The 13,665-nt window shown below is 39.4% G+C and overlaps 1 protein-coding gene across 1 annotated transcript; it reads left to right on the top strand.

Annotated features, from left to right (window-relative positions):
- On the top strand, positions 7,713–12,426 carry LOC109224091 (pre-mRNA-splicing factor SPF27 homolog). The gene is made up of 7 exons (XM_019388673.1): positions 7,713–8,031; positions 8,176–8,351; positions 9,786–9,869; positions 10,784–10,853; positions 10,933–11,066; positions 11,149–11,207; positions 12,086–12,426. Exons 1-6 carry the CDS (start codon positions 7,795–7,797, stop codon positions 11,201–11,203), a joined length of 756 nt encoding a protein of 251 aa, XP_019244218.1. The 5' UTR covers positions 7,713–7,794; the 3' UTR covers positions 11,204–11,207; positions 12,086–12,426.

Here is a 13,665-nt window from a genome sequence, read left to right as displayed (position 1 = left end):
TCGATAGGATACTATTCGACGACAGTCGAAGTAACGTCCTAACGGCTAAGGCCATCGACAATGGTTCGACCTCGACGGATACTACTTCGACGACAGTCGAAGTAACGTCCTAACGGCTAAGGCCATCGACATTGGTTCAACCTCGTTCGAACCACGACGGATACTATTTCGATGATAGTCGAAGCAACATCCTAACAGCTAAAGGCCATCGACATCAGCTCGATCTCGTTCGAACCACGACATCTTCTGAAAGGCAATATCATCGCCCTCGTTCGAACCACGACGGGTGCTCCTTCGACTACGGGTGCTCCTTCGACGACAGTCGAAGCAACCTCCTAACGGCCAAGGCCATCGACATTGGTTCAACCTCGTTCGAACCACGACGGATACTATTTCGATGATAGTCGAAGCAACATCCTAACAGCTAAAGGCCATCGACATCAGCTCGATCTCGTTCGAACCACGACATCTTCTGAAAGGCAATATCATCGAAGATTAAGTGTAAAACAAACGACAAAAAGGAAGAAGCAACAAACAGAAGAAGCAACAAAAACAAAAGTTTATATTACAACAAAAATTTATTTACATTCGTCCGCATGGACAGACTTCGGTACACCCTACAACCAAAAGAAGATGCGGAAGCAAAAATATACAAGCTTAAACTAACCACCCCCCCCCCTCCGTGGGATAAGCGTCCTCATACCACGAGTCTTAGTCAAGGCGATCGACATCCTCGGAAGCAACATCCTCCCCATCAGGAGAGTCGGGGTAATACCCACACGATTCACGAGTTGTGCGTGCTTCAGTTCGCACCACCTGAACCTCCGCCTCTGTCGCTCGACCCTTTGCGTGTAAAACTCTATATATATCAAGTCGTGACTCTGCATAGACCCACATCTCATGGGTGCTACGATGCGGGACCCGACCAGATGGGGGACGAGACGAGGAGGTCCGAGAATGGTATTCCGCTTCCTCAGACCTCGGAGGGGCGACTTGCCTCTACAACGCAGTCAATTTGTCGGCATTAGCACTCAGCTCGCCCTTAAGTTTGTCGATTTCCGCCATCCTAACACCAAGCTCGGCGGTCAGACTAGCTACCCTCTGCTGCAAGTCGGCATTCTCCGCAGCCACCCCTCGATCCAATTCGAGTTCATCATCCTTCGCCCTGAGGAGAGCCTCCAACTCACTATTACGAGCAACGGCCCTCACTAGCTCCCCATCCGTCTCCTCCAGTTCCGCCCCCCTACGTTCCAATTGGGCCTCTCTCTCCTTAAGCCCTTTGCAGAATACTTGGAACCCGGGGTCCTGTCGGTAGAGATCAGCCACCGCTTGATGCTTAGCACGGCATTTTCGATATTTCCCCAACATCTTCTTATAGAGGTCCGTCCTCTTCCGCTCACGACGGTCCCTCTCCACCTCCAGGACGAGGGTCTAAAAAAAACAAGAGTAAGCATGTTTCCAATAAGCAAAGAAAAAAGTAGTAAGGTGATGGAAATTACCTGTAAAGCTATGCCGGCAACCCTCCGAGACAACTCCATATCGTTCACCGCCCTGAGCATCCCACTCTCGGGGGCGGCACACAACAGGGTAAGCGACAATGCGACCTGCTCGCTGTTCAGCAGCAAGTTACAATCCCTAGGGATTGTTGTATGACGGTCAGATCCATCCATCGCCGCCTCTACCCGGCTGTGACAACCAAAAAACTCGTTTACATCCTCAGGGGCAACATCGGAACCCGACTCATTGGCTTATACGTCAGGCACACCAACGTTAGTCGACGAACCCCCCTCAGCGGGGCGCACCGAACTAACCCCTGGGCCGACTCTATCCTCAAGTACTGGCCTCCCGGATCGGATAGCATCGGCCATAAACATGGGCGCCGGGGCCGCCCGAGATGGTCCACCATCATTGGCTTCAGTAGCCACCCCTTTTACCATCTCCAGTCTTCTCCTTTTTCTTCCCGGCGGCTCCTCACCATGAGAAGATTCGTCGGCGGGTTATGGGGCCGACGTCAACAAAGTCGGCTCCCCTGTAGCCACAGCCGTGAGTGTAGCTCCCTGATGAGGTGTAAGAGAACGACCCTCCCGAATAGACTCGCATGGAGTATCTCGAGCGTCTGCAGCGGTAGAAGGACGTATAAAAGCAGGGACTGTCGCCTTCTTCCTAGAAGAACCTCGACCTATGACCACAAAATCATGATTAGGCAAGGTCGTCTAACCGACAAAGCAAAATCGGAAGTTTACCTGAGGAAACTTGAGGGTCGTAACGTTGCATGAATGCAGGCCAAGTTCGGGTTTCTTCCGCATGAGGAAGCAGGCCGGCGACCCAGCTCCTTAGACCGGCAACGGGCTAGGGCGGACGGGCCATAGCTGTAATATAAAATTTAGAATTGCGATTACAACATGCAACAGAGAACTTGATGAACTACAACACTTACGTGTTTTGTTCCATCTTTTTGGAAATCCGGTAGGGTTGGAGACCATATGCTTAGTCCTGACAAAGAAATATTTGTGCCAGAATTTACGGCTCAGCCGGTCGTCGGTTCCAACCACCAACCCCTTCGTACCACGAATCCTTAAGTGCATCATGGTCCCTCTAAGGAAACCGGCTGTAAATAAGTGCAAGAGATGATGAACGGAGATGTCACATCCGGCCAACGCTGTTTATTTAGTCAGTAACAGAAGCACCTTAACCGTGTACGGCGTGAACTGAGCCGGGCAGATGTGATAGAATCTGTAGAATTCCTCTGCCAAAGGAAAAAGGGGGAGACCGTAGCCTATCAAGAAGGGGTACTCATAGAAGGCACAATAGCCCGGCCTGTGAACGTCAACGTGATCCTCCCATGCCGGAACCATCTCTACGTAAGCTGGAATGCCGTATTTTGCGCGGAGGTCGTCCAAATAGTTCTGTCCCGTCTCAGAACGCACCGGAACCGGAACTGCGGAATCCTTGTTAAAATCGCACCGAGGTGAAGAGTGCCTCGGCAACAAAGCTTCTACCGTTAGAGGACTGACATCCTCTTCCGCTTCCACCTCCCCACCATCGGAGGAGGGCGACACATTCAACGGAGCTACCTCAGGAACCCTTTCTTTGGTACGACGAGATTTGGGCATATTTTCGTTCGAAAAAGATCACGCGAAAAGAAATGAGGAAGAAGAAAAATCCCCGGACAAGAACGAAATGTGCAGGAATGCGAAAATCAATAGAAGAAGGCTGGGGAAGTTCTCAGGAATGACCAAAGTTCTTCAACAAAATTAAACCCTTCCCCATAAGGTTGGGTGGCGCTAGAATCGAGGCGTCAGATTTCAAATCGGCGCGGGAAACCAAGCGCCAAAGCATCAGTTCTCTTCCGCCTCGAGAATACGCATAATGATGACATATGCGGATGCTGACGTCACCCAAGGCAGAGTGTTTTACTTCAACCTCTGACAGGGATGATTGCCGGCTCCCACCAATCACGTCGAATCAAGTCAACAAGTCAAACTCTCCCTGACGGATACACTGATTCCGCCCATCGAGGACGCATCTCGTTGCGACCCCGACGAGCGGAGGGACTAACTGTATGGGGTCGAATTTGACTAATCACGTCCTACCGTCAACATGACCAACCACTAAATGTTTACGATGCAATACAAAGGAACGACCCAGGGGTAAGAGGAGGAACGACCTCGACCAGTCATCGGCTCCGCCATAGAGTACACTGATTCTGTCGTTCTCATGATTCAGCTTAGATCCCCTATTATATAAAGGGGTCCCGAGCCTTGTAATAGGTAGATAACTGATAATACAAAAACTGATTCTCTCTCTCTGATCTTTATCTCTATTTCATTCTCTCTCTCTCTTTTATCATTATTACTGTTCCGATTATTGAAATGATCCTAGGGTTTATTATCTTCGACTACGATTTACCCTTTCATCTCTTTGATTGATTTGCTTAAAAAGAGTTTAACATCTTTTGAGTCAAACACTTACTAAGACAATATATTTAGAAAACTAAATTGAAAATAGCAATAAAGAATATAAAAGATGTACAAATAGCAAATAATAGCAAAACTGTTATGAAACAATAAAAGAAGAAGAGTATTGCAGAGAAAAGTAGGGAGAGAGAATTCTCATTGATTTTGAGATGAATTATAATGGAATAGAACCCTCTATTTATAGGGAGAGGGTGACTTAGCCACCAAGTAATAAACCCTAGAATCTCTCTAAATATAGACATTCACCATAAATAAAATTCTATTTATAACACTCCCCCTTGAATGTCTATTCAACAGATAATGTGCCTCGTTAAAACCTTAACTAAAATAAAACCCAGTGGGAAAAAAATTCTAGAGAAGGAAAAAGAGTACACATATCTAATAATACGCCTTTTGGTTGCCTCGTTAAAAACCTTGCAAGGAAAACCCAGTGGGACAAAACCTTGTAAGGAAAAAAGAGTACAACGCGTATTAACTCTCCCTCATGAGAGCATCACTTCACATCCTTAAGCATTTGCATTCCAATCTTGTGCACCATCTTCAAAAGATCTTTGGTAGATATTTGATAAACAAATCAGCCATTTTAACTTGAATGAATATATTGCACCTTGAAATCATCATTCTTGATAGAGATGGATTGTCTTCATATGCTCTTGTTGGAATCGTCAGTTCAATATCTTCACATAGAGGTGAAAACTCTTGCTATCATATTATCATGCATATAGTTATAGCAAGATACATTTGTGCACAAATTAGTGCTTCATGACCATGAATTCTATATGCTTTAAGCAATTTAAATCCTTCAGGGATTGTTAAGTCATATAAGCCATATAATAGACTTTAGATGCATATCAAGTTTTCATGTCATGCTAGACATATAAGATATCGAAAACTGATTGCACATACCATTGACTTTATACTTTCAAGTGTTTGAACGGCAGGTCCAAAACTACTTGTCTTTCATATGAAACCAAATTCTATTTGAATTGTTTCTCCAGACTTAAGATCCTCATATATATTTAGCGGTATCATAGATGTCGTCGACAAACATTTTATATCGGTTCCAACCTCCTTATTTTTCATAAAGACATAACATAGAGATCTCTTCATTCGTATATTCAGGTACCTGAATCTCTCCTAAGATTTTATGAAGTGTTATGTCATGTGATCTTCTAGATCACTTGCCTTCTTTGTTATGATCATTTAGATCATTTGCTCATCTTATTTATCAAGAAGTTTATTTGAAACCGATTTGTCTATACGGTTAAGCGTACCGTAGACTTTGTCCTTCTAGGACTTATTCTAATAGGAGCATTTGCAGTGAGAATATAGTTACTTTCTTTGGATTAGCAAATGCATCTGGCATGCTTTGCAATAAATTGCACATGAATTATCCTTTTATGAACTTCAAGTTTTATGATCTTATTCGAGGATCTAAATGTACAATTGATAATTCATTCTACGTAACTTTTTCTCAACTGTTTATCATGTCTCCCCCTCATGTTAGAAAAACTAACTAGTTTCCTTAACTTTGAGAATCCATCTTTGTGCGTTAAGGTGTTAATCAAAATATACACCGCACATCAATAATAATAAGATGGAATTATTTGGTTCCTGACCCTGAACCACTTGTGAAGGAAGAAAATAATATACTTTGGTATATAATGTATATCAAACTGATATAGACAACTTTGTTCTCATAAGCAATTGTTTAGCTATTAAGTAGAGGCACTTAATAAATCATTTTTGCTAAACCAGCTGTGATGTACACCAACTTATCAAGATGAACTTCTTGAATAGAAAATCTGGAAATTATGCTCGAAATTAAATTATTGAGCAAGTTACCTCGCACACACCGGCCAGGTTGCGGGTAAATAATAATTGCACATGTAACCATCTCATAGATGTATCTTATGTGGTATACGTGGCAAGTGAATGGGCCCATATTCACCTTTGAAATTTTCAGCATTCACGGGATTCAATCCCAATTTTTATTGGTCTATCAATTAATAAGAGCAAGCAACATAAGAGAATTCCTAAAGAACTTTCTAGTTCTTTGATATTTACCCATGTGAATTCTCTTTTATTTTTGCACATCATACTTAAATTATCATGGCTAAACCAATTATGCCAACTGAATAATTTATCAATATTGATAAACTTTAGGTTTACACCATGACGTGTACAATTATCAATAAACTCCAAGTTTATTATGACATAGGTTTTTATATCAATAAACATCCACTTTAGTCTGGTATTCTTTTATTTGTGTAGTACAAACTGGAGATTAAAGCGGGTAGCTTTTCACGTACATATTATCCCGCTACAAGTTGTAGTAATGGAAGATATTAAATCTTTCCTTTATTTATAGTCTCAATATAACCAACCGCTTTCGCGTATACTTTGGAAACTCAATAAATTTCTTTGAGACTTACTACAACACAATACCTTATTGGTAATCAATTGTGTTTCTCCAAAATAGTATAATTGGCTCTTGCAGAGTTCTCAATTAATTTTGTCGTACCACATATTCATCAACATCCATATGGTAAATATCTCTTTTAGAGAGAAAGTTATACCATTATGGTTATGGTCAAAATTATGTGCAAGATATGTTTCTTGCATTACCATTGTCTTTTAATAATTATAGTGCTAAAATATTTTGGCGTACAATAGGTACGTGACCAATGACCATTCATGCCATAATAATGATATTATTTTCTTATATCATCTCAAACCTCCTTTTAGAGGTGAGTGCGGTATATTCACTACCACTAGCACGTTCATATTCTTTGAAGAATGAATATGTATTCATAAATCAGATGTTGTCACGTTCACATCATGAATGGACCATAATCATCTATATGTGCTTTACAAAATCTCATGTCAAATCGATGACAAATATTTTTCACAGAGTGAAAGATTATTTTGAGAACCCTTATTGTTCTCATTACCACAAATGATGACGATTATAATTTCGTCTATTGCCACGTCCATATCCATTGATACATTCATAGTAATAGTTTTGTCTTCTTTCAGACTTATCACATGCTGCTATCATATTCTCTTAAGGGAATGAGAATGGAGCAAATTCAATGGGACGGGTTTTCAATTCTTTGCCCACAATCATACATGAATTTGATCATGGCGAGGCATAACAATTTTACCACTTCAGGTGGTTATAATTTCTTACAAACTCCATTAGATTTATAATCAAACTTTGTAGTCTTTGCTTGTATTTAAAATCAAAGTATAGAATAAAAGAGAAAAATACGGTAAAATACTTACCTTAAATCCAGAATTTAATCATGAAGGAAGTTCATGGAATAATTGACAATCATTATGCTCAATCCCAAAGCTTCTACTCAATTGGTTAGAGTCTCGTGCTGATAACGTGTTATGAAACAATTAAAGAAGAAGAGTATTGCAGAGAAAAGTGGGGAGAGAGAATTCTCATTGATTTTGAGATGAATTACAATGGAATAAAACCCTCTATTTATAGGGAGATGGTGACTTAGCCACGGAGTAATAAATCCTAGAATCTCTCAAATTATAGACATTTACCATAAATAAAATTTTATTTATAACCAAACAATATATTGAGAGAAACTAAATTCGAGGTATAGCAAGTATAAAGAAATTATCGTTTGTACAAGTAGTATAGTCAATATACTTATTGAGGATATTTACAAGGGTAAAATGGGAAAAGAATAAAGACCTCTAAAGTGAAAAAAGCAATGAACATCACCTCAGTTCTCTGTCGGGGCTCGTAATCGCTGCTTGCTTATTACACTTCGATTAAAGGTCCGAGCAAACAATGGCAGCAACAACAAACGGCGACGTTTTGATGCTAGAGGCGCCGCCGGAGTCCCAGCCGGCAGTGTGTAGTAGTGCTGAAGTGATCGATGCTTTGCCGTACATTGATGACGACTACGGTGACCCCAAAGTGAAAGAAGAGGTGGACCGTTTGGTCGAAGAGGAGATGCGCCGCAGCTCCAAAAAACCTTCCGATTTCCTCAAGGACCTCCCTCCTCTTCCTAAATTCAACTTCGAGGTTCGCTCTATACTTTGCCAATTTCTTCTGCTCTTCAACTCCTATTCATGTGAATTTTTAGGGTTCCATTTAAAACAATTGTTAATTGCTATGATTCTTTGAGCCTCTGGTTATTTCTTATCTAATGAATGAATTGGTGTTTAGAATCACCCGATGCTTGCGAGGGAATATGAGAGGGTGAGAGCTGGAAAGCCGCCGGTACAGATAGATACTTCACGATATGGACTTGAAGTGCCACCGCTGAACAAACGCAATGATGAAACTGCATGGAAACAAGCGCTTCAAAAAGCTCAGCGTTTACTGCAGCATCAAGTTATCAGGTAACCTACTTGTAACCGGTGATTGTATGGATTATTTAAAAAAGAAATTGTTTTGCCAATTATTAGCTTATATGCCTGCAAAATCTAGTTACCGTGGTGTTTAGGTGAACTTGGGCGACTTTCAGTTTTTTGGTAAAAGAAATTTTTTTATTTCCATTTGCAATATGTACAGGCAGAACTAACCGTGGTGTTTAGGTGAACCTGGGCGACTTTCAGTTCCTCAATAATCATTTTTTTTCTTGGTAAAAGAAATTTTTTTATTACCATTTGCAATCTGTACAGGCAGAGCTAACCGGTGGTGTTAGGTGAACTTGGGCGACTTTCAGTTCCTCAATAATCGTTTTTTTTGGTAAAAGAACTTTTTTTTATTTCCATTTGCAATCTGTACAGGCAGAACTAAACTACTGCAGTTTGACATCTCCAAACCGCAGCAAAGCAACTAAGCAACTATGACATCAAGTACTACTAACCACCTGAAACTACCAAGCTCCTTCTAACAGGATAAAAATTGAGCTTTTGTAAGTGTTACTTTTAGTCTACTCCTCGTGGATCCTCTATAAAGAATCCCCTGAATAATCCTCCTGACAATAGTTTTCGTATCTGTTTGCTTAGTCAGAAATACTCTTTGATTCCTCTCTATCCACAAGCGATACACACATGCTGCCAGTATCATTTGATAAATTTCTGCAGTTGAGCTTCTTCCTCTAGCATAGTCTTCTGCCCATTTCAGCTCCTCTAACCATGGCATGGCTGCTATGTGATTCCCATGCCATTGTAGTAGTTACCACACTTGAGTTGACATATCACATTGGAAGAGCGGGTGATTTGTGCCCTCATTCTGAGTTAAACACAATGGGCACTCTTTGTCACTTATCGCACCCCACTTCATCAATCTATCCTTACCTCAAAAGAAATAAAGTCTTTAAGATACAAAGTTTAGTAGAATAGATGTTGCAGTGAAGAATGAGAAAAGTGCTTCTGCCAAAGGAATAGCTAAGATACTGTGGTTGATAGTGCATTTTCCAAGTTAACTCTTAATAAAATGATTTCTGTTTGTTTTTTCTTCTATATCAATTCTGATGGCCTGTGCACTGTGTGGAAACATTGTATTTTTCCGGTGTCAGGGAATGTGTTTTTATCTCTTTCACCAAACTAAGATGCTGGAAAGTTTGTATGCAGTCAGTAGGTCATATCCTAACAGAAGAAATATGACTTTTGTGTCACTGTATTACCAAATTTTTGTAATCTTTTCTGCTGTTATTTATCAGGAAAAATTTCCTTTACATCACAATTTCCTACCTGTTGTGGAGGCATCAAGTACTTTGATACTGAAATAATCATACCTTTCATTTATTTTGGTTTATTTTTTCCCCTTTTTTTGTGTACATAATGCTTGTTCTCGTGCAACCAGAAGTTAACCTTGGTATTCTATAGGCTAGAAAATCTGGACCTAATGTCAAAGCATGGTCCTGATGTGTGGAAGCTGCACAATCAACGACTGGAAGCATTTTTAGCCAGGTGCCTTTTCTTTTACTAATTTTATGTTCTTCTCTGCCATCTCGTCCTTACTTAACAATTCGCTGCAACTTCTGTCTTGGTAGATTTTTACATGTCGCTCTATTCCATTTTGTATGGCGATGTTGATTGGACACGGGGTTAAAGAAAGAAAGAGAACTTTTGGCACATACTAAAAATGCTCTTTGAACTTGTTATCTTAAACATGTCATGACATTCTATGGCTATAAGAACATGTCATTCAAGATAAAATGGGAAATTTAAAGTTAAAGAATCTTCAACTATAAATAGATGTCATTCGTTTTGGAACAGGCTAAAGAGGAAAGAATGCTATATAAAAATGGAACAAAAGGAGTATTAGACATTAGACTGAACATCGTAAAAGAAACTTTCAGGTTTTGGACAAAACTTGAAGACTATAGTAACTATTTTGAACTTGGTTTCTAGAGTAAATAGTTTTGCATCGTAATAAGCACGGACATGTTAGTTTTTAATATGGTCCAAGAATGGCCCTTCTCCACTTCTAGTCCAATTGTTATTCGAACTCAACCTTATGATTGGAGGTGTGGGTCATAGCATCCTGCACTTGTTTAATATGTTCATTTTTAGTTTTTGATGATGATGGAAGAAGTTGTAAGGCTTCTAACTCTATTTACCAACTCAGGACTGTATTAGTAAAAAGAGGCATTATCTCGTCTCAATCGCCCTCCGAAAAGGGAGAAGCTGTGTGACTTTTAATACTCTATATCAGCAAGGATGTGCTAGGAGGAGTATTTATCACTATATTTACACATCTGGAACCAGTTCTATACAGTATAATCTCTAGTGTAAAAAGAGCATGATTCTAGCTCGTCATTTTTTTTCTCTGGTATTGCTGCATTCCTTCTAGGGCTGAATATCAAACTAATTTGCTGCAGAATGCAATCACAAGCTGTTGAACTGAATGAAATGATTGAAACCGTAAACAGGGAAAGGAAATATCATCAGGTATAAGTATCTTCTGTTACTGCTGATCTATTTAGTGTCTTGCATTGTTCTAATTGATCTGTTCTTCATTGTGTATCAGCAAACTACTGCATATGAGCTCAGTGCGTTGTCCATGCAATGGAAAGAACTCTGTCTGAAAAATATGGAAATCCAATCTGCTTGTGGGGATCTGGAAGACCACATAGGACAACTGAAGAAGGAGGCTCAAGAGAGGTCTGTTTTGTATTGCATGCCTTCTATGACTTTTCTGGTTTTGATATGCTAGTTTATAAGATGTTAACCTCTTTTATGGCAGGGACTGGAATTTGGAGGCTAATGTTGAGAATGGCAAAATGCTGCATGCAGAATGATGAGGTATTGAATTTGTTACAATTATGCTTAGTTTCTGTCCTCATTACTGCCGTGATTATGCTTTTGTCTTGAGCCGAGGATCTATCAGAAATAGCCTCTCTATCTATACAAGGCAGGGGTAAAGGCGGGGGTAAGGTCTGCGTACACACTACCCTCCCTAGATCCCACTTGTGGGATTACCCTGGATTTATTGTTGTTGTATGCTAAGTTCTATCCATTGATTGGATTAGTTCATTAATTGTCAATGATATTAACATGTTTAGCAGAAAAATCAGATAACAACATAAAAAGACAAAAGTTTGCGAGGTACAAGAGTGAGCTAGGTTGAAGGAATTGGAAAATGGCAGGAACAGTGCATAATATAAATAAAAAGTACAGCTCTGTAAGCTTTAAGAACCAATTGTGTGAGATGAAAGGAAAGATAAGAAGATGAGTGAAGTAGATAAATAGATGTTCAACTCTGTAAGGCCTAAGCTTTAAAATACTAGTTGACTGAAGTGAAAGAAAAGGTGAGAAGAGTGTGTACTATTGTCTCCAATTTTAACTTATCAAAAAGAAAAAGTGTATGAACTTCAATTTTCTGCAATTGTCTGACCTTCTACAATTTCTCAAAAAATGAGTAATTTTTGCATTCTTTTCCTTCATTTCTCTTCCATTAATGAACATGTAAAGCATAGTTCGTGGAAATGTTTCCTTGGCAAAATTCGGGTTGCATACTGAGCCTTATAAAAACCTTGTGGAGGAAATATTAGATCGGGTTTGGCTGGGGTTTGTCATGTTGAATCATAAAGGCAGGAGGCAATGTTTTTCTGCTTTCTCTTGTCGATTTCAAAGGGGTGAGAGAGAAACGTCAGAACTGATATTGTTAAGGGAATATGCAGGTGTAGGTCGAGCAATCATGAAGATTTGCCTATACTGCATTTAGATGGAGAAGTTGGACAAAGATTTAAAGTCCTTGCTTTAGGTCGGTATGACAAGCTTTGACCAGGTTTTTAGTTGGCAATATTCCCTGTTAGCCATTACTTATTAATGTTACTGAGGAATGTGTCCAATGTGGAAAAGGTCACTACCAGCCTCTGTATCTCCCAGTTCTCTGTATACCTGTTCATTTCCTTATCATGGCAACAACTCTATTATGTGGGATCACTCTGGGTATGTTGTTGTTGGTAACAACTCTATTATGAATAGCTAATTTTTGCCAGTCAAATCGGTGATTTTAATAGCTTTGGTCTTCTTATTACTTTTCCCCCTTGGATTCCTTCCTTCAATCTTTCTTACCCCTGCTAGCATCGTTTTGCTTTTCTTTCAACTCTCGATGCTTTCGGGATGTGTACTACTGCCATCGACAAAAGGAGTGGAATCATAGACTCCTATGCTGGGAGCAATTCGGTAACCATATCACACCCCTGTTATAGTAAGCTATGGCAAGTACGCAATTATTGTAAAAATATTTGAATACTAGGAACTATTTGTCGCATAGAAGCAAGCGTGTTGTCTCTCTGAAGAGAACGATCATTCCAAGTATGAGCTATGTGGATGCAGCGAGAAATAGACAGTCATGAATTTTGGTTCCAATTGAATAGAATTATTTATCAGAACAACTTTGTTAATTAAGCTAACCATACATCATTACAAGTTTATGTAACCAAATAGTAAGTGTTTCAACTTTTCCATTGATGCAGCAAAAGAATTGCCATTGTTCCCTTCCAACTAAATAGTGATGTTATATTATTTTTAAAATTATTTTTGGACCTATTGTTTATATGGATTGGAAATCGCCAGTTCCAGCAAGCTTCTCTGCCTCATAACTCTTTAACTCACAATTTATGAGAAACAAGGTAAATTTCAAATGAAGATTCAAGAACATTGCTGGCCTGGTTCGTTCACATGACGCTTGGTAAGATTCCCGTCAAATTTTAAATTCAAATTGACAATCGCCAACTTAATTTCATAAGTGGAAAGAAACTTACATAATGACTTTAACAGATTCTTAACAAGTCAGCAATAGACTTTAACATTCAATTAATTATTTCCTTATAAGTGTCCAGGTGAAGGTATTCTGAAATGAGTTTATTTATTTATTTATTTGATAGCGTAAAGAATTTCTTTGTTACTATTACACTGTCAGATCATTTAGAAGTCAATATATAAATAATCTTAAATAGGTTAACCTACCATGTAAAAATCCCTACTTTCTACAGCGAGTATGGATCCGTGACCTAAATAACATGATAAGTGACTTGTTCGGTTGTCACAGCAAGTAAAGCTTACTAACTAACCTAAGTAGGCGTTTGGACATAAAAATTGTATTTTCGGAAAAAACGCCGTATTTGCAGTTAAATTGAAAAATGAAATTTAGAATTTCAAACTATGTTTGAACATACATTTCACTTGAAATTATGTTGCAGTTTTTTGAGTGGAAAGAAGAAATCTGAAAACTTTGAAAAAGTGGTTTGAAAAA

Source organism: Nicotiana attenuata, chromosome 3, assembly GCF_001879085.1.
Source record: "Nicotiana attenuata strain UT chromosome 3, NIATTr2, whole genome shotgun sequence".
Classification (NCBI taxonomy): Eukaryota; Viridiplantae; Streptophyta; class Magnoliopsida; order Solanales; family Solanaceae; genus Nicotiana; species Nicotiana attenuata.
The sequence above is the reverse complement of the archived record's forward strand: the minus strand, read 5'-3'. Positions and strand labels throughout refer to the sequence as shown.